General features: G+C 34.5%; 1 protein-coding gene across 4 annotated transcripts in view; it reads left to right on the top strand.

The window, feature by feature from the left end:
• COBLL1 (cordon-bleu WH2 repeat protein like 1) overlaps positions 1-17789 on the top strand; it is a 146116-nt gene extending 128327 nt beyond the window's left edge. For 2 of the 4 annotated variants that reach the window (XM_061184588.1, XM_061184569.1), the window contains 5 exons: positions 2016-2250; positions 3277-3371; positions 7071-8701; positions 10590-10766; positions 16511-17789. In XM_061184588.1, the coding sequence (XP_061040571.1) occupies positions 2016-2250; positions 3277-3371; positions 7071-8701; positions 10590-10766; positions 16511-16585 (2213 nt within the window). In that variant the 3' untranslated portion in view covers positions 16586-17789. Of the gene's footprint in view, positions 1-2015; positions 2251-3276; positions 3372-7067; positions 8702-10589; positions 10767-11522; positions 12418-16510 lie in introns of those variants that run through there. The other 2 variants (XM_061184561.1, XM_061184578.1) reach the window with 2 other exon arrangements.
• The last annotated feature ends 1895 nt before the right edge of the window (positions 17790-19684 follow it).

Here is a 19684-nt window from a genome sequence, read left to right as displayed (position 1 = left end):
TGGGCTTTCTTTAGTTGCGTCGAGCGGGGGCTACTCTTCGTTGTGGCGTGTGGGCTTCTCATTGCGGTGGCTTCTCTTGTGGAGCACAGGCTCTAGGTACATGGGCTCAGTAGTTGTGGCATGTGGGCTCGAGTGCAGGCTCAGTAGTTGCAGCACATGGGCTTAGTTGCTCCGCGGCATGTGGGATCTTCCCGGACCAGGGCTCAAACCCGTGTACCCTGCATTGGCAGGCGGATTCTTAACCACTGCGCCACCAGGGAGCCCTTAAAGTCAAATTCTTTAATGTTTTTTCTAAGTAATCTGTTTTTTAATTTACAACAAAAATGTCATTAAAATTCCCTATATTTGTTTATTAAAAAGCACAAATAGCATACTTTTCTGTCTATATGCTTAAAGATACAATTAAAGAAATACATTTTAAGTACTTCACATATTCTTCAAATACGTTAAACTTTTTGTTAAATTTTGTAGATGTGCTGATCACTATAATCCAGTGCTATACTACCCTTTTTACCCCTCTATTGTGGTAAAACTAAACTTTGTTCAGCTGCTATTATGTAAGTGGAAGTGTTGAATTATATTTACTTATTTTTATAAATTTATTATTTATTTATTTATTTTTGGCTGCGTTGGGTCTTCGTTGCTGCGCGCGGGCTTTTCTGTAGTTGCAGCGAGTGGGGGCTACTCTTCATTGCGGTGCACGGGCTTCTCATTGCGGCGGCTTCTCTTGTTGCGGAGCTAAGTGCGTGGGCTTCAGTAGTTGTAGCACGTGGGCTCAGTATTTGTGGCTCACGGGCTCTAGAGCACAGGCTCAGTAGCTGTGGCACACGGGCTTAGTTGCTCCGCGGCATGTGGGATCTTCCCAGACCAGGGCTCAAACCCGTGTCCTCTGCACTGGCAGGCGGATTCTTAACCACTGCACCACCAGGGAAGCCCTGAATTATATTAAAATAAGCACAGATCCAGAACCTCATTCTTTGGTCTAAATTTACTTTCACAGCTAGTGTGGACACCAATTGCTTAGGATGTCTCCTCTTTTACCCTGTTGGCCATTTGGTGTTAGTGCTAAGAAATTATAATAAAACAATTTCATTCAATGAAATATTAACCACAGCTATTGAAAAGAGTCATACACACACATATATTGATATGGGACGACCTTTAAGACATAGTTAAGTGGAGGAAAAAATAGTTAGTGTAAAACATCAGGTATATTATGCTTCCATTTATATTAAATAAACCAAGAATAGAGAGAAAGAAGGAAATGTATGTATATCTGCTTAAACGGTATATGCTCATTATACTTTCTGATAATATAGAGGAAAAAAAACTGTTAAGGGAAGTTGCCTCTGAGAATCAAACTGAGTAGGAGTTAAAATTAATTTTCGTTGCATAATACTTATTCTATTTGTATATTAAAAATTATATTAAGCATCTAAGTAAATGGCTTTTCACCTTGGTTGCACACTAGAATCACCTGAAAGAACCTTAAAAAAATTCTTGGTCCCTCCCTTCAGAGATTCTGATTTAACAGATGTGGATTAGAGGTGAGCATCAGTATTTTTAAAAGATGCTCAGATAATTCTCAATCGTAGTTAGTACTGATAATTACTGAGTCAAACTTTATAAGTACACTTGGAGCCAATCTAAAAATCTCGTGTTCTTTTTGTTTACATTTAAAGCCATTGCATCAAGGTAAAAATCATTTAAATTGAAAGATACATTCTTAAATGAAATATATAACTTGAAGCTTATGAGCTTAAATAACCTCTTTTTTCTACCATGAAAAAAACCGAGAGAGACAGCATATTATTTTTAGAGATGTATGTCTGAGATAATCTGATTATATGTTAACATAATTATTCACCATTAGAGAAGTATTTTACTATTAGCTTTGAATCAGAATTTAAAAGAGTCCAACTAATTATTATTTTAAAAATTCCTTCCTTGCCAGGATTGCACAGGATGAAATGAGGCAAATTAATATTTAGGATTATATCTTCATTTCTTTGTAGCTGGAATAAGCTCTGATTACAGCCTTGAAGAGATAGATGAAAAGGAAGAACTGAGTGAAGTGCCTAAAGATGAGGCTGAAAATACTTCTCTGAAGTCGCAAGACATTCCTACTGTATCTACTGATATAATAAATACACTGAAAAATGATCCTGACTCAGCCCTTGGCAGTGATACTGGAGAGTCCTCACAAAACTCCAAAGAAGAAAAACAAGGAACTAGAAACACAGATGGACAGTAAGTAGTCTGTATGCCAGAAGTGGTGGTGGTGGTTTGTTTAATTGATACTAGTCTTCTGAAATGTAGAACTGATATTTTAAACACAAGTATAGTCATTTCTTTAGCTTATACTTTATCCCTTTTACAACCATTTAAAAAAATGTTTATTCATAAAGTATCAATTTACATGTGACTGTTTTTAAATAAAATCAAATCCAACAGTTCTGGTATCCCTGTGGCAGATCAACCATAACTTGTAGTTATTTTGTATGAAGATTAGCATTTTTGTTTGTGTTGCGTTTGTTTTGCCTATCACCTATTTGGCCTAAATGAAATATTTAATTTTCAATTTTCACCAAATGCTCCTGAGGAATTTTTACTAACTGCTATATAAAACAATTCTGCATCTTAGAATATGATGTTAAATCACTAATATTATTTTTACAGTCAACTTTATGAAGCAGAGAATGCACCTTCCCCTTGGTCCTAGGAATCGAAAGTTATAGTAAAGTATACTTACATTCTGTTAGAAATGCCACACTATGAATAAAGATGAAATCAAGTAGGCAAAATAAACCATTTTGTCAAAGTTTTATTATAATTTGCATGGGATTGTCTCCAAATTAATCTCTTGTATCACCAAAAAAACCCCCAGTGAAGTCAGTTCACATCCTGACTTGCCACAAGCTGAACTTGCCAGATGCAAGGAAAATGTCTATGAGAGTACATTTCATTTAGTTCCTTTTTCTTTAAAAGATAATAATTGATAATAACAAAAAGACACTGTCTTGGGGAAAGTGTCCATTTTACCAAGCTTCTTACATCTTTCTTTGTAACAGGGTCACCATATGAAAGCTAATGTTTCACAGCAGCATTTCCTCTCAGTTGTATTCTTTCTTTGCTATTAAATTTCTAATATTTGGCAGAAAAAGATGATTATTCCAGTCCATCTGTCTTTGGAAATTATTGCCTGTTTTATCATCATGTATGTGTGTGTGTGTTTCAATAGTATCAATATATAACATACAATATCATATTTTACAGAGGACCACACATTATGGTATGTAATTCAAGCAACAAAGCGAGGGTAGCTGACAGTGTAAGAAACCTGAGGTCACCGGGCCCAAACCAGAAGAACGGTGAGTTCTATAAACACTAATAGCCAACACTTTCATAGCACTTGCTATGTGCCAAGGACCTTTCTTAAACACTTTATATATATTAACTCATTTAATCTTGTATATTAACTCATTTATGGGTATTATTACTTTAGTCCCATCTTACAGATAATAGAGCCACAAAGACATTATGTAACTCATCTGACGTCCCACAGTTAGTAAGTGGTGAACCTCAAATTTGAACTCAGGCAGTATGTGTTCAATACGTGTTGATTCCAAAATGTGCTTCTAACTACCATGTGTTCTAATGTTGTTGTTGTTAAATCTTAGAGGTTATCTAACTTAGATCTTGGATCTTAAAGATGTATACTCTGTGTATACTTATGATCTACTTCTCTTTTTTCCTTTTACTGACTCCCTAACCCAAGCCTGTTTTATTTCATAGTCAGGTTGCTATACCTAAGGTGAAACTTGTCTGCCTGATTTTTCAGGCCCAAACCATCTAATTATGTAATAGTGCTCACCAGTATTTCCCACTCCCCCCCCCCCCCACCCAAATCAAGACAATTTATTCTCTTTCTCATGATATATTTCACTCAGTTCTATCATTAGGCCTATGCTCATTTTTATCTTTGCCTGGAAAATAATTTTCCACCTATCTTCACTCATTCAACTATTATCCAAATCCTGCCACTTTACTTATTCTGTTACTTGATTACTAGAAGCCATGTAGTTCTCTGTCTCGACTACTCAATTGGATTGGACAGTCTTCGATCATAGAAATTATATCTGATACTTTGTTTGAATTCCTTATAGCAGAATACTGAGATACGGTTAAAATATATATTTAGGATTGAATTTCAGAAAAATGATACTATACAAATAGGAGATGCAAGGAATACACAATGGTATTTTAAGGGGGTATGAAGGAAGTGCTTATTCTCATAGTCCAATCTATTATGTTAATATGTAAAACTAGGTTAAGATTCATAGAAAACATAGGGATATATATATATATTTATATATATATATATATATATATAAAACATGGATTATCCCAATGTCACAAACAAGATGGACAGATGGATAGATATAGATATGTCATTTTATATATGTGGTATGTGTTGGTTAATTTGGATATGTATGTCTCTGACTCATTTTCCTCATGGTCAGTACCATCCTGAGCTACAAGTGTACAACTTATATACTTGTATATAATTTCCCCCTTTTTTCTTCTTGACTCAGTTTTTTACAACATACGCTATGACGGCAATAGCATTTCTATTGAGAAGTCATGATTTAAAAGCTGTTTACTTCTTTTAAAAATCATAGTCAAATTAAATCATTTTTGCTAAGATTTTGGCATCATATTAGTGCTAGGGTCACAAGTATATTTCCGTAATACATTTATTTTGATTTGCACTTGATTTACAATGACCATTGTCAACTCTAGGTGATTTTAAAAATAATTTGTTATCCTTAAACTAGTTTTATTCTCCTTTTCTCCTTTTTTTTTTTTAACCTACCCTGTATACTTTCATCAGGTTGTTGATATTGGTGTCAGTGTTGAGTAGGGGGAAGTACAGTATAGTACAAAATATACCTCCTCCCTCTACTGGCCATTCTTGAAAAATGGCCTGTCCATTCATTGGCATTATCATCGATATGTAGGAGGATGGACTAGCTAATGAATTCAGGAGTGATTCTAGGTTTCTAGGCCTGACAATCATTGAAAATTTTGAAATTGTGAAATTTTGATGAGAAATTCAGTTAGATAATGGTGAAGTAGGTGTAACCTGCAGAAAATGTGAAAAATAGAAACTTAGAGTTCTAAAACCAGTAAATTAGGGTTTGTTAGAGGGGATTTAATTTAAAATATATTTTTTATGTTGATTTACCTTCTTTTGGAAAATGTTTCCATTCTGCAACTGGGATATACCTATATTCAGTGGAAAATGAAAAATTAGCAAGAGAAAAGGAAATACATTTAGGCTCATTTTCTGGTGCCAGGACCATTTCTTAAATTCTTTTGTGCTCATATCAGCATTGAGAGTACCACTTTTCATATAGATATTAAAAACACTTAAGAACCAAGTAAATAAGAACATAGGCAGAGATGTGCCTCTTCTGTGGTTCCTAATCACGTGTCCTTAATTTTATAAATCACAAAAGTTAATTATTAGTCACTAAGAAAAGAAATCACTTGAATAGACAATATGTATTCGAATAACCAGTTGCATTTTATGTGGGAAGAATAAAAATTAATTCCATTTTTAAATTATATATGTAATATAGGAACCTTGCAACATAATAGAAAATATAACCACCATGATCAAATAATTGTGCAGTTAGGCAGGGTTTAAAAATATAAAGATTAAAAAAAAAAATTGTATCCAAATTTACCTGGCAACATGATTTTTTTTTTTTTGCATGCATATCTTTCTTTTTTCTTTTTTCCTTTTTTCACAGAGGACCCATTTTAAATAGCTCATGATATATTTTAGGCAGTGAACTTTATCTTACAGATGAAAGTGAGTGATTATAAAACTATAGAGAAATACTTGACATCCTTTCACAATTTGACTTCCAAGGCTCACATTTCACTTGTGCTGTGCAAACAATCATATCTGAAAGGAGAGGCCACTGAGGATTTTGAAGATGAGGGCTAGCTGGTTATTCAGAAGAAATGACTCTTCATGGCATTTGACTAGAGGAGCACAGTATATAAATCACTTGGCTTAGTACAAGACACATGGTACACATTCATAAGCCTGTGTTTCCTTCCAGATGCCTCATTCCAACTCTTTGCCATCATGTTGTTGGCTGGCAACTGTTGCTTTGTTAACCTAGACACTGGAAAATGATTTTTGCTTTCAGGAGGTCTGAATTAAAATTAAGAGGAAAGGTAGTGCTGGGGAGAGGGAAGTTGTTTTCTCTACCTGGATTCAGACATGAGAAAAATAGTTATTTTTTCTCACAGAGAAAAATCAAAACCCACATGATTGTTTTTATGTAGTTGAAATCACCCATATTGTGACTGAAAACAAAGTCCTCTAAAAGTATTTAGCAAGGACACCTAATTAATAAGACAATCAACTTAGGTTCTGTTTTTACTCTTAAAAACTCTTAAAGGTAAGGTTTTGTTGTCTTCCTTATTTAAAACTGATAGCATTTGCTGGGATTGTTTCCCTTTTAATGTTAGATATGAAATATAAATATACTAGGGATTATAGAAAAGACAGAGAATCAAAATGGAAAAAAATAGATGAATAAAAACATTTTTTAAATTTGTCAATGTCTTTTGTCATTCTTAACAATGACTGAAATATGGTCTTTATTTAAAAGAAAAATCATAGCTATCTTCTATGAGTACTTGTTTTGGGCAATACACTATCCTAATAAGCATGTTACATAAATGATATATATAATACATGTTTTTGTTTACATCTGAGCAAACTGAGGCTCAAAGAGGGTAAGTAATATGATGTGGCCATACAGGTTGTAATTAGTCAAGCTGGATTCCAGATTCAGGTCTCTATGATATCAAAGCCCATGCTGTTTTCTCTGTATGCCACTACCTGTATAATTTTTGTATAATTGGTAGCTGAAAATTATCTATAGAATTCAAATCAACCTGTTTCAGTTTGGGGGAGGCAGGCATTGAAAACTTGAGGTTTTCTATTTTTTTCATATACTTTATGATATTTTTTCTCTCAGTAGATCAAAATGAAATAATTGTCATTCCAACAAACACAGAAGACAGTATGAAAAATGGAATGAGGAGAACAGAAATCAATGTAGCAGGTGTTGCCAAAAGTAACAATGTGGACATGGAAGTTGACAGACTATCAAACTATCAGGCATATAAAACTGATACTGCTAGAAGTTACAAGGAAAATCATCTTGCTGCTTCATCAGCACCAGATCAAAAACTGATTCAACCTAGTGCAGAAAAGACAAAAATGCAAGATGCAGCAATTCAGACAGTCCCTTCCTGTGACAGTTTTGATGGGAATCACCAAGATCATAATTTGTCTGATGTCAAAGTTGATGAAAGTGTGCAAACTTCAAGTAACAACAAATCAACTCAACACTCATCTTTAAGCCCACAAGATTCTTTAGATACCTCAAGAGAATTTGGGAGTCAGGGCGCCCTAATTATATATACAGAAGAGCAACTCACCATAAAAGATCCAATTTGTGCACATGGTAATGATGATCTTTTGCCTCCTGTAGATGGGACTGATAAAAATTCAACAGCTTCTTATATAAAGAATTATCCATTTTACAGACAAGACTATAATCCCAAGCCAAAACCTTCAAATGAAATTACAAGAGAGTACATACCCAAAATTGGGATGACTACTTACAAAATAGTGCCTCCCAGATCCCTAGAAATATTGAAAGATTGGGAATCGGAAACCATAGGGTATAAAAATGATCAGGAGATACGTACTTTAGGAGAAAAGGACACTCATGAGAATGTGAAAGTAACTGCAATCCAAACAGAAGATCCTGTTATTTCTGAAAGCCCAAAGGAGCCAGAAGCAGACCTGAAACCAAAGCCTACCCTGAGAACAGAGCATCAGGTGCAAAGTGAGGAGAGCTTTACCCACAGCACAGTGTCGAATCCTCTGAAACCTACTCCCAAAATGACGAGAGACACTGGCACAGCTCCTTTTGTGCCAAATTTGGAAGATATAAACAGTATTTTGGAGTCAAAACTTAAATCTCGGGTTTCAAATCCCCACTCCAAACCAAGTTCTTTTTTCTTGCAGATGCAAAAAAGAGTTTCAGGTCTTTATGTGACATCTGCAGCTGCCAAGAGTGTTCAAGCTGCCCCTAATCCTACTCCAAAGGAACTAATAAAGAAAGAGGTGGAAAGGGATACAATACCTCCTCCAGAGCCAGCTCTTTCTCCCTTAAGTAAAACAGATCACTCTCCTCCACAGCCACACATTCAAAACACTGATGATGACAGCAATCAGAAGCCTACTGAAACCTCTCCCGCTCCCGTAGCCTCTCCCCCTCCCACAGCCTCTCCCCCTCCCGCAGCCTCTCCCCCTCCCGCAGCCCCCAAACCTGTTCCTCTTCCCAAGAGTCAGTTAGCAACACTTAACCTGAAGACTCTGAAAACTTTTGGTGCCCCTCGACCATACTCCAGCTCTGCTCCTTCACCGTTTGCCCTCGCTGTGGTGAAACGGTCACAGTCTTTCAGCAAAGGTCGTACAGGGTCATGCAGTGAGGAGGTCGGAGGTGCATCCGCCCGAGCTCCAACTGACACAGAGGGAGGGAAGATTCCTTCCGTAAATACGTTTGTGGACATCCCACAACCAGGTGTGAAAGACAAGGTAAATGTAACCTTTTTAAAAGTAAGGTATTCTTATACAACATGGTTTAAATGGGGTTAACAAAGCATGTCGGTTTGTTTGTGTGTTACTTAACTCTGAATTCATAATCTACTATCAAGCTACTGTAGGAAGAAAAGAGTAGTAATACACAGAATCTGATTATTTATTCTCAGAGTTATTATAATTCATATAACTTGATCAGATATTACTATAAGGTCATCATTATATAATTGTATCATTAGCAAATATTTAAATTTAAAGCTTCTTTGCTCCTACATTTGTATAGTGTACTAGTTTATAGTTCTGACTCTCTAGTTTTGTGTGTTTTGCTTATCTCAATTTGTTTATAACTTTTCTGGATGTTCTGGTTGAGTTTATTTTCTTTTCCAATTCTCCATAATGGCAAAATAGTTTTAATTACATAAAAACATAAGCAGTATCAAAGACTAGATAAAATAACCAAACATCTCTCAGCTCTGTATTTTCTATCATATACACTCAACCTGAGCTTACCAAACATTGTTATATATAATTTAAATTAAAACCAGAGTTTAAATAGGTAATTTTCTTAATTTCCCATTTTGTTAATTCAGTGTCAACCTTCCAGTTATATGTATGTTGAGCAAAATATCACTTAACCACCATCTAACCTTAATGGTGTACAAAAAAGGGATTTGTTGACTTCATGTTTGATCAACTAATGATATAATTTGCCAGATTCAAGTAGTATAGTCAGGAAGAAATTCACAGTATGAATTATGATAATCCCCATGCAATTTTTAAAAAATACATTGTGTACTTTTACTCTGATAGTGTTTAAAGAATACTTTCATATTTGTATGACAGTTCCAGAAGCTTTTATACTATTTTTTCAAACACTCCCAGAGTAACAGAACATTAACCATATTGCCAAGTAAAGACTTTTCCATAATTTTAAAGCAATATTTACCTTGAAAACTATTTCTTCATATATTTTCACATTTATGTTTATTACTTTGATATCATATTCAGGAAGCGATATATGATGCAGAGATTAATTCTTTACTTGGGAATAAAGCCTGAGTTTTTTTCTTAGAATGGAATACCATTTCTAAACAACAGAAGCTTGATTTAGATAATACAGTTTTTGAGCAATTGCCTGAGTTCTGTTTAGCTCATCTTTTATAAAGATACTCATCTGGCAGTTCGAAAAAGACATTTTTAAGATTGTTTGAATACAGTTGCCAGTTAAATCGGTTACTAAATATTCCTTCCTAAGAAGTTTAATTAAATTTTTGATTCTTAAATTTGGAAATTTCTAATATTTATTTTTAGTCTCATGAGAAAAATAAAGAAAACATGGCCATCAGTTAGCCCCTGTGACTTCCAGAAACACAAAATAAGCTGTTAAATAGTCACTAATATTCCTTTATTAGAAGATATATTAGGTTCAACAAGTATGAAATTACCAATATTTGTCCATTTGTACCATCAAAAATAATTTCACAACACTAATGTATTGGAACTATGAAAATGGTTTTTTGAGGTTTTTTTTTGTCTGTGGAATTTTTATTATTACTTTGGCTCTTCTAGCCAACTCCACTGGAGAAATCGTCATTATTTTATTTACTCAAGGACACTAAAATTACCACTGCATTTGTGAAACAAAAAGAGGTATCACTTTCCTTCCTTAGCCTCCTGAGTTCAAGATGAGGGAAAGTAATGCCCTCATCTTCCAGCTGAGCTCTGGCAGCAGAGATAACTCAGTGGATGAGGAAAGAGAGCTGAGTCTAAAACACCAGTGAGGCAAATGGTGGTTCTTAAAGAGCTGTTGGTGATGAAAATGTTTTGCATAATGGCCCATTCTTCACCTGGTATTCATATAAATATTTCACATTTATTTTTATAGGAAAATAACTCTGCACATAATGAACAGAATCCCCAAATGCCATCTCTGACTGACGGCCCATCATTCACCCTTAAGAGACAAAGTTCTTCAACATTCCAAAGCTCTGACCCAGAACAGATCCGACAGAGTTTGCTGACTGCAATTCGTTCTGGAGAGGCTGCTGCCAAGTTGAAAAGGGTAAGTTTTCTTTATCAGATGGGTGACAGTGGGTTTATTTTCAACATTGTCAAACTCATACTTAGGGGAAATTGTTTTCTGGCTTTTAAGTCTGAATAGGGAAGATGCCAGAAGTTACTCTTTTATGTCAGGGGTCATTTTTGAAGTATAAGCTGAGAGAGTACTTAAAAATATGTCAGGTCTGTTTTCCAAAACATGGGCCAGGTGCAGAACACGAGTTTTGCTCATTATTATATATCTATATATAGAAAGTGCCTTGGACTCTTATTTTAAAAAATTGTGTTAGCACAGCAAGAAAGGTCTTTTGGAAAGAAAGTCCCTCCTTTATTCCAGAAAAGCTGCACTATTGTAGGAGCCTGCAAGTTTTCAGTCATCGCTCCTACAGTAATCAGTTACTACCATACGTGAGATTGGGTGGTTGGGCGGGGGGAGGAGTTTTATAGGCTAAACCAAAATAATGTAGGGAAAATCTAGAGAATTTAGATGAGACCTAATGCAGAAATTCCAATCTTAATAATGCCCTGCCAGAGTCTAGCTTCTCCTGGATGTAGGAGATGTGTAGGAGAGCAAGGAGGTGTGCCCCTTTCTTGGGCAAACACCAAAAAGCGTCACAGGGAATTATGTGCAGATGAGTTTCCTCCCTTTGTCGCCTTCATCCTCTGAAAGAGGATGTGGTGCAGCCTTGAGCCTGGCATCCTCACTTGGACCTCCCAGAGGCTGCAGTTTCCCTAAATGTCTTTCTTGTTCTTCCCTTAGTCATCTTGGTTGCAAGTTCCTCAACACCCAAGACAAGACAAGTGCTCATTATTTCACTGACTCCCTAGGCATTTCATTTTGTGAATTCCTTCTCTAATCATTTTAGAAGCTATTTAGAGAAGAGTAAGAGACTTGTTGAGCAAAACACTGAACTCAACAAAAACGAAATCTGCCAAGGAACAGGAATGCTACAAAGAGAGAAAAAGGGGGAGGCATCCTCGCCTGTCTACACAGCCAGCCTTGCCTGTGTCAGCCAGCTTCCTGGATGGGTTTCAGTGGAGCCCTGAGTGACGGCCATTCCCACAGAGGACTTGGCGCTCCCATCTGGGCACACATGGTGACAAGGCAAAATATTGTGTGCTGTCAGGAGTGGAGGAAACATGAAGGAATAATTCAGGGGAGTAGGTTTGAATTTTGTAGATTCTTTGTAGAGTTTAAATTAAGGTGCCAGGCAGCAAAAAACCAAAAAAAACCAAAAGGAATATTGAAATTGGTATTTCACAGGTCATGACATCTATATTTTGTGTGTGTGTGTGGGGGGGGGAATATGTCCCTGTAAATAAACTGTACATTCTCATTTATGAAAATAATTCTATTTCTAATTCTGTTTCTAATCTTGTAAATTAAGGATGAGTTTCAAAGTTCTCAATTCAATAAATTTGATAAATATTTTTTTAAAGCAGAAAAATACCAAACATTATACTAGATACTGGGGATACAAAATTGAATAAAATGAAGCCTCTGCCTTCTGGGTGTTCATAGCCTGGGACTGAGAAACAGTGGTACCTTAGCCTCATGGGAGAACAGAAAATAACCGCAGTGCCTTTGTACTAAGTCAGTGGATATATTAATCAGTTTCAGTAAACTAATTGCAGAAAACAGTGCATTAAGTTGGAAATGCCTTTTAGGCCAACAGAATTTTACAGGCAAGCAGCTGTATACTTGGTGTCTTATGGGCTCCGATTTGGCAGTCTCTTCACGTATAAAATTCTCATTACTTCCAGAATGAGCTGGATGTGAATCAACACAGAAAGCAGGCCCTAAATGATGATCCTATAATTGTATCCTGTTTATAACTCATTACTTTAGGTTCTATTGAGTCTAAATTTCCTCTCTTTCAGTGGGAGGTTATTGATAGCTCTGACTCCTTATAGTGTCAGCTCCTAAACTCTGTTTAGTGAAAATTCCTTACATAATCCTTTTTCTTCCCTCTGAAGAAAGACACAGGGTCTAGTAGAGTTCACGATATCTACACTCAAGATCAGCACCTTCACTTCTACTTATATATGCTAAAAATGTGTTTTTATATACCAAGACTCAGAAGAACATTGTTTGTAATAGCTCCAAATACATATAACCTTAATATCCAAAAATGGTAGACTAGTGGTATATTCAAAGCATGGACTATCAAATGGCAATAAACTGGATAAAATACACACAACAGAACAATGTAGATAGAGACATAAAAAGATATGTAAAGTTGACAGCATGCAAAACTAAATTATATTATTCAGTGATGCATGCATAGGTGGCAATTATTTTTAAAAGTGAGGAAGTAATTACAAAAATCACAATAGGGTTACTTCCAGAGGGGAAGAAAAAGTGCTGTTGGGGGCGTATTAGAGCAAGACGGGCACACAACTTAAGAGGGAACTAAAAAAATTAGTAATCAAGATAAGTATTATCTTAATGCAATATTTTAAAATGTACAAATGAATGCAAAAATCCATGATAAAGTCAAAATTTTAAATCAAGACAAGATCAGTGGGGAGCTGGAGTAGGGAGTATTCTCTTGACCTGGGTGGTGGGCTACATATATGTCTGTGTTTGTTTTCATTGGGCTGTTCAGTGCACTTCTCTGTACATGTATTATATTTCAAAAAATTGCAGAAGGTGGTAAAAATGGACACAAGAAGGCTCTAATTTCTTGTGATCTTTGCTTAAGTCCCATATTTCTGTCCTGTTCTGAACATTTCTTCTGGTTTGTTTTACATTCTAACATTTCTTTTATAGAACAACAGTTATAGTGCCAAATAAAATCTCCAGTGATTTTGACAGTGGGTTTAGATTGTTCATCAGAAAGTTGGCTCCGTGTTTGCCTGTATTTTGGCACCCAAATGTTCACTTTTACTCCAGGTACCAACCTGCCTTATGGCTCTTGTTCATACTTGAGCAATTAACCTTCATTAAATAGTTGGTTCACATTAGAACAATTATCTAGTTGATTGCTCTAGTGTAAATGTAGTCGTGAAGTTTCATGTTTCTTAAGGCTTTTTTCCCATACCTTACCCCCAAGTCAACCCACATATAGTCAAAGCGATTTGTCTTGTCTTCATATAAAGCATTAATAAATCTAGCACAGTATTTTATAAAATGTGTTTGATGTTAAGATGTATGTATGACAGCAGATTGTTTTCAGAGAATAAGAGATTAAGTCATCTATTACCATTGACTTGTGTTGACACGAGAACTTCTTTGGCTGCTTTTGGTTCTTGTTGGTGCTTGACTTACTAAGGTTATTACAGTATTATAAGGAGAATATAGGTTTGTAAAAATAAAAGTCTGAAAATAAACTGATGAATGATATTTAGTGCTTGGTATTAAGAGTTTCCTCAGAAAATAAAACTTATTGTTAGCTAGATAGAAATCTGGAGGGAAGAGAAAAACTGGATAAGTCACCCAGGATCTTCCTGGCTTATTTTGTTTAATTAGTGTGCTTTTTATTCATATTTCCTTAGTTTGAATTTGAACAGTCCAAGTGTTTCAGGTTGGCAGCTCTTTCCATGTATTTTAAAAGTAAAAATAAATGATGGTTTCATAGTAAGAAAGCTATGTGAATATTCCTGAAAATTTCTTGAACTTCAAGGGTAGACAACTAGTCAACTAGTAGATGCTTACATCAGTAAATTCTTAAAGTTACTTTTTAAAGATATCTTTATTACTAGTGTCCCGTGGTTACTGTTCAAAAAATTCAAGCAATTCTTTTTTACTTCATAAATGTTTGTAAAAAGTTACCATATTTCATCTAAGAAATAGTCATTGAGTTACACTGACCAGGCACTAAAATAACTATGAGTATGAAGTAGGTATGAAGTGGCATTAAAATAGACAAGGTCTCTGACCTCAAAAAATTCATAGAATAGTATTCTAATGATATCTTCTCATGTTTGAAGTTTAAGTAAACAAATTTTTGAATAACAAAATACCATTTCCCCCCAGAGTAACTGCTCTGGATAGAGTACAGTGTAACCTTTCAGACCACTTTTGTAGTATATAAACATTTATTTTTTCTAACAAAAATGGAATCCTCTGTAAAACACTATTAAATATATATCTGTCTCTTGAAGCTTTCCCTTTTATTACATACATATCTATGCTATTCTTTTAAGACTATGTAGTATTTGGAATTCCCTGGTGGTCCAGTGGTTAGGACTCTGAGCTCTCACTGCCAAGGGCCCTTGTTCAATCCCTGGTCAGGGAACTAAGATCCCACAGGTTGCGTGGCATGGCCAAAAAAACCAAAAAAAGACAACATAGTATTTGACTGTATGAATGAACCATAGCTTATTTGCTCATTACTGGTAGACATTTAACTGGATTCTAGTTTTTCACTCTATAAATGATGTTACAATTAACATCTTTTACTTGTAGACATTTAGAACCATCAGTATGTTTTTTAAATGCTTAAACCAAATTTTCTCTCTTTTACTTTACAAAGAATATGAGAACTGCAACTTTGGGAAGAATTACAAAAATAACCCCTCACACACAGAGAGACTTTTCAGACCAAGATTACATAACAAAAAGCCATTACCTGTCTGTTTGTTGGCTGTACTTGGAAAGTAGCCCCACATGAGTACTGAATAGGGTGCAGATAAGTAAGTGTTCCTTCCCTTGGTGGCAACTTTTCTGCTTAGCTATTTTATTTCAGGTGGATGGTGTCAACCACTCTACTCCATCCTGGGTTCACAAGACAGTCAAGAAAATTGATTAGTTTAGATGATCTATCTTTGTTTAGTAAAAGGCAAGAAATGAAGCACCAGGAAACCAAAGCCAACCTAAATTTGCCAACTTTATTTTCCTTTTCACTAACTTACTCTGTTGCTAGGCAGAATCTGTGGCCTTTTGTACTTCAGTTCTCTTCTTATGAAAAGAGGATAATGTTTGGTTATAAAGCTGAACTGGTCAAATTACAATCAAGAGATGAACCATTTTTCTTAAAATATTGTCCTATTTTATATGTAATATTTCAAAATATTATACCTACTTACTATTCAGTATCCAGATAAATTTCTTCTACATTTCTGTAAGTAATGTTGGAATTTCAAGCTATTTAGGAAATTTTGTTTTAGTGTTTTTTATTCACTTACAGTTTGTAAATAGGAAACTTTGCCATAGAATTTTGGAACTTAGGAGTTTATTCTCTAGTAAATAAACTCCTTTTCATTCTGCATTTGTTTTGGCAAAAGTCATAGGTTTGACTTTTTTAGCCCTTCAAATGAAGGCATTTTAAAAACCAAAGCTAGTTTTTCTTATAAATGAGGGGTACCTGGAAGAGTAACTTCAAGTTAATATATATCATCAATATGAAAATTATAGAATTCATTGCTTTGTGGAATTTGCTTTATTTTTCTACATTCTCCAAGGTACTTTGGGGGAGCCAGAATTAATCTAGCTAAAAATGCGCTTTAACAGCTTGGCCTGCAGTCCGCTTGTGCTCTTGTCCTTTGAGTTGATTTGGTAGTTTTGTAAAGACTAAGGTGTGTTACTGGATTATTTAACTTGTTTGCTGTGGAAATAACTCATTTTTAATTTCATGGTAGAATGAACATTTATTCCTGATTATTTGAAATTTATTGAATAATAAATACTAAATGTTAGCATTTACAATTAAGTAGAAGTTAAAATGTGGTAATTGTTGAAAACTGAAAATTAGACAGCTGTCCCATTTTAAATTGATGGGTGCAAAGTGTGTTTCTTTCTCTTAGGTTACAGTTCCATCAAATACAGTATCTGTGAATGGAAGGTCAAGATTCAGCCACTCCATGTCCCTTGATGCCTAGGATGGCCATTAAATGTTGGCCTGCCATGCCGCACTTCACTGCTCTATTGCACAGAACGACTTCATACTGATGGAGAATGTTAGCAAATGTATGTTCAGATGTACACTAATATATTATCTATTAAAGCATAAGAACTTGTGCTGTGGCTTTTAATGCCAAAAGAAGAATTACCAGAATTTATAATTTATAATAATATGTTTGGCCTTTTTTGCCTTAAGAACTGAATATGCTGCTTTAGAACTTTAAGACAAGGTGTTAATGACTTTCATTTTTCTCAAATGAGAAATAGTCACCTCTTGTTGATTTCACTTATTGACACATTCTCTACAATCATGACTTAGACAAAGGGATAAATTAAGATTCATAGACTTATATTTGTATGACACATAAATAACTAGGCAAACATAAATCTGACATTTGCTGCCTCAATGTTACAGTTTAGTTGGAAATGTTTATGTTATATTAAAGCCTATTTGTGATGAAAGTATAATCTAGAAAACTAATGATATCAAATAAGTATATTCAGTTTAACTGTTAATTTCAATGATGAATCACTTAGTGTGCAAGTCTTGTGTATTCTTTATGTAATTACAAAATCAGTGTCAAGTTTATGGGACCGCTCATGGTATTTTAATAGTTTATTAACATGGACACTTAGTTTTTTAATCTTTAGAACTTAAATTGCACAGGAGAATTTTAAATAGTTTCTGTATATAATTATAACATTATTGTCACACAGATACTACACATTTTATGTGCCAGAAGCCTTCAAAATCTTCCTGTGAAGATGTTGATATATTGTGACAATTATTTCAAATTCGATATGTAGAGAGGAACAGGGGTTAGTTTATGTCCATATTGGAAAACTTTAAAGACTACTTGGAGGTTTCAGAAATCCTGGTTTTAATTAAAGTGATAGTCATTATGTAGTTCAGATGCTAATATTCTAAATAGTAATATATATTTACATTAAAGCTAAAGTTGTTAAGCAAAACAATGCCTAATTTGTTGGCTTGTAACTGTTTTGGGGTCTAGAGCTTGTTGATGTTCTATTCCTACTTTAAAAATTTAACTGCTCACTTCTTATTCTAAAAGCTTTGTCAAACAAACTGATGTTATGTTGGTTTTTACTAAAGCTACTGGGATATCTGCCTCTTTGGAAAATGTGTTGCTTTTTCCCCTGTTTAATAAAAGCAAGTTATATATTTGGGATGCTTTTTAAAATGCAGTTTGTGTCAATCAGCATATTTGTGCACTTCACCTGATGAACACATCTCCATCAGCCAGTAAACAAATAAGTAATATAGTAAGACCGACCATTTATCAGGGCTCCCTGGTGTGTATGAGCCCATGCATTCTAACTCACTCCAAAATGCATAACATGTTTAGCAGAGTTCCTGACACATGGCAAGTACACATTAAGTTAAATATTGCTGCTATTTCCTTGAATCAGACTTGAAGAGACCCTCATGTATGGAAACCTAAGTTATGTCATTATAAACCAATAGGGAAAGGAGTGACTTTTTAAAAAACTGTGTTTGATTATCCACTTGGAAAACAATACATTTGGATTCCTAACTAACTCAAACCATAATCAAATATATTTGAGTTAAAGACAACTTTTAAGAGCAGTATTTTAAAACTTAGATGAATATATTCAACATTTTTCAGACCTCAGCAAAGGAAAATTACTGAAATAAGAAAACAGCACAGTCATAAAAGATATGATACATTTACAAATATTAAAATTTAAAACTTATATGTACATTAAGTGCTATAAAAATGAAAAGCCACAAGAAGTTTTTAATATATATAAGCGTTAATTTATAAAAATGTAAACATTTCTAAGACTCATGAAAAGACTACCGAATAGAAATATGCACACACTGAAAAAATAAAGGGTATTTCTTACAAGAGGAAATCTGAAAGGCTAACAAACATATGGAAAAAAATACTCTTCAGTAATAATCAAGGAAACACAAAAACACAAGGAAGTGTACCACATCACGCCCATCAAATTAGTAAAAATGTAAGTTTCAAAATAGCAAGTGTTGTCAGGGACAGTGAAGCAATGGGAACTCTTTTACTGTCGGTGGGAAAATACACTGGCACAACCGTCAAATTTGCAGTATCTAGTAAAATTAAAGATCTCTTATCATGTTACCTTAAAGAAGTACTTATGTGTGTGCTTAAGGAGACATAAAAATGTTCATGGCAGCCTTGTATATAAACAGCAGAAAGGAGTCCTAGCCAGCGCTAAACATTGATAGTATATTCATATAATAGACTTTTGTACAACCGTCAAAATGAACAAATTAGAGTTATGCATATCACATGGATACATCTCAGAAATAATAAGGAAGAAAACAATGTGCAACAATGTTTTATGATGCTTATATAAAATATAAAATATGCAAAGTGATACTATGTATTATGGCTGTAAATATAGAAAAAATAAAATAGACAGGTTTGCTGGTGGGAATCAAGAAATGAAGATCGGATTGGGGAGATTTATAGGAAGCATCAATTGTGTTTGTAGTACAAACTGGTTTGAAAGCAAGTTTTACTCCAGGTTTTAGCAAACTTGAAATAGTTTGTAGTTATTTTTTTTAAAGATCACACAGGACTTACAGGGATATATATATGAACCATTAGTACACATACAATCTGAAAAAGTTGCTTTGTCCACATTATTTTAGGAGAAAAGCATGTGCTACACTCTCTACCCAATTGGGAAAGGATAGGAAAACTAGTCATATCCTTAAGTGACAGCAAAATGAAGATACAGGAATGATTTAAAACCAACTTTCAATTTTCATATTTAATTTTTGGCCTCTAGGCATTTTGCTTTTCCTCTTTTTCCCCATCAGGTTATTTCTTTATAATACCTATTTTTAAATTATCCAGATTCTATGTAAATTATAGGGTTTGAAATTACCCTCTTTTCTGTCTCCAGCATCCCAATCCCCTTTTCAGAGATAACCAATGTTAATGTTTCGATATTAATCCCTATATAGATGTATTTATATCCAATACATATTTATAGGTTTGTTTTCGGCTCTTGTATTTTTGCAGAGTTGTTGTTGTTATTGTTGTTTT

Source organism: Eubalaena glacialis, chromosome 1, assembly GCF_028564815.1.
Source record: "Eubalaena glacialis isolate mEubGla1 chromosome 1, mEubGla1.1.hap2.+ XY, whole genome shotgun sequence".
In the NCBI taxonomy this organism is placed as follows: Eukaryota; Metazoa; Chordata; class Mammalia; order Artiodactyla; family Balaenidae; genus Eubalaena; species Eubalaena glacialis.
This window is presented reverse-complemented; position numbering and strand designations above follow the sequence as displayed.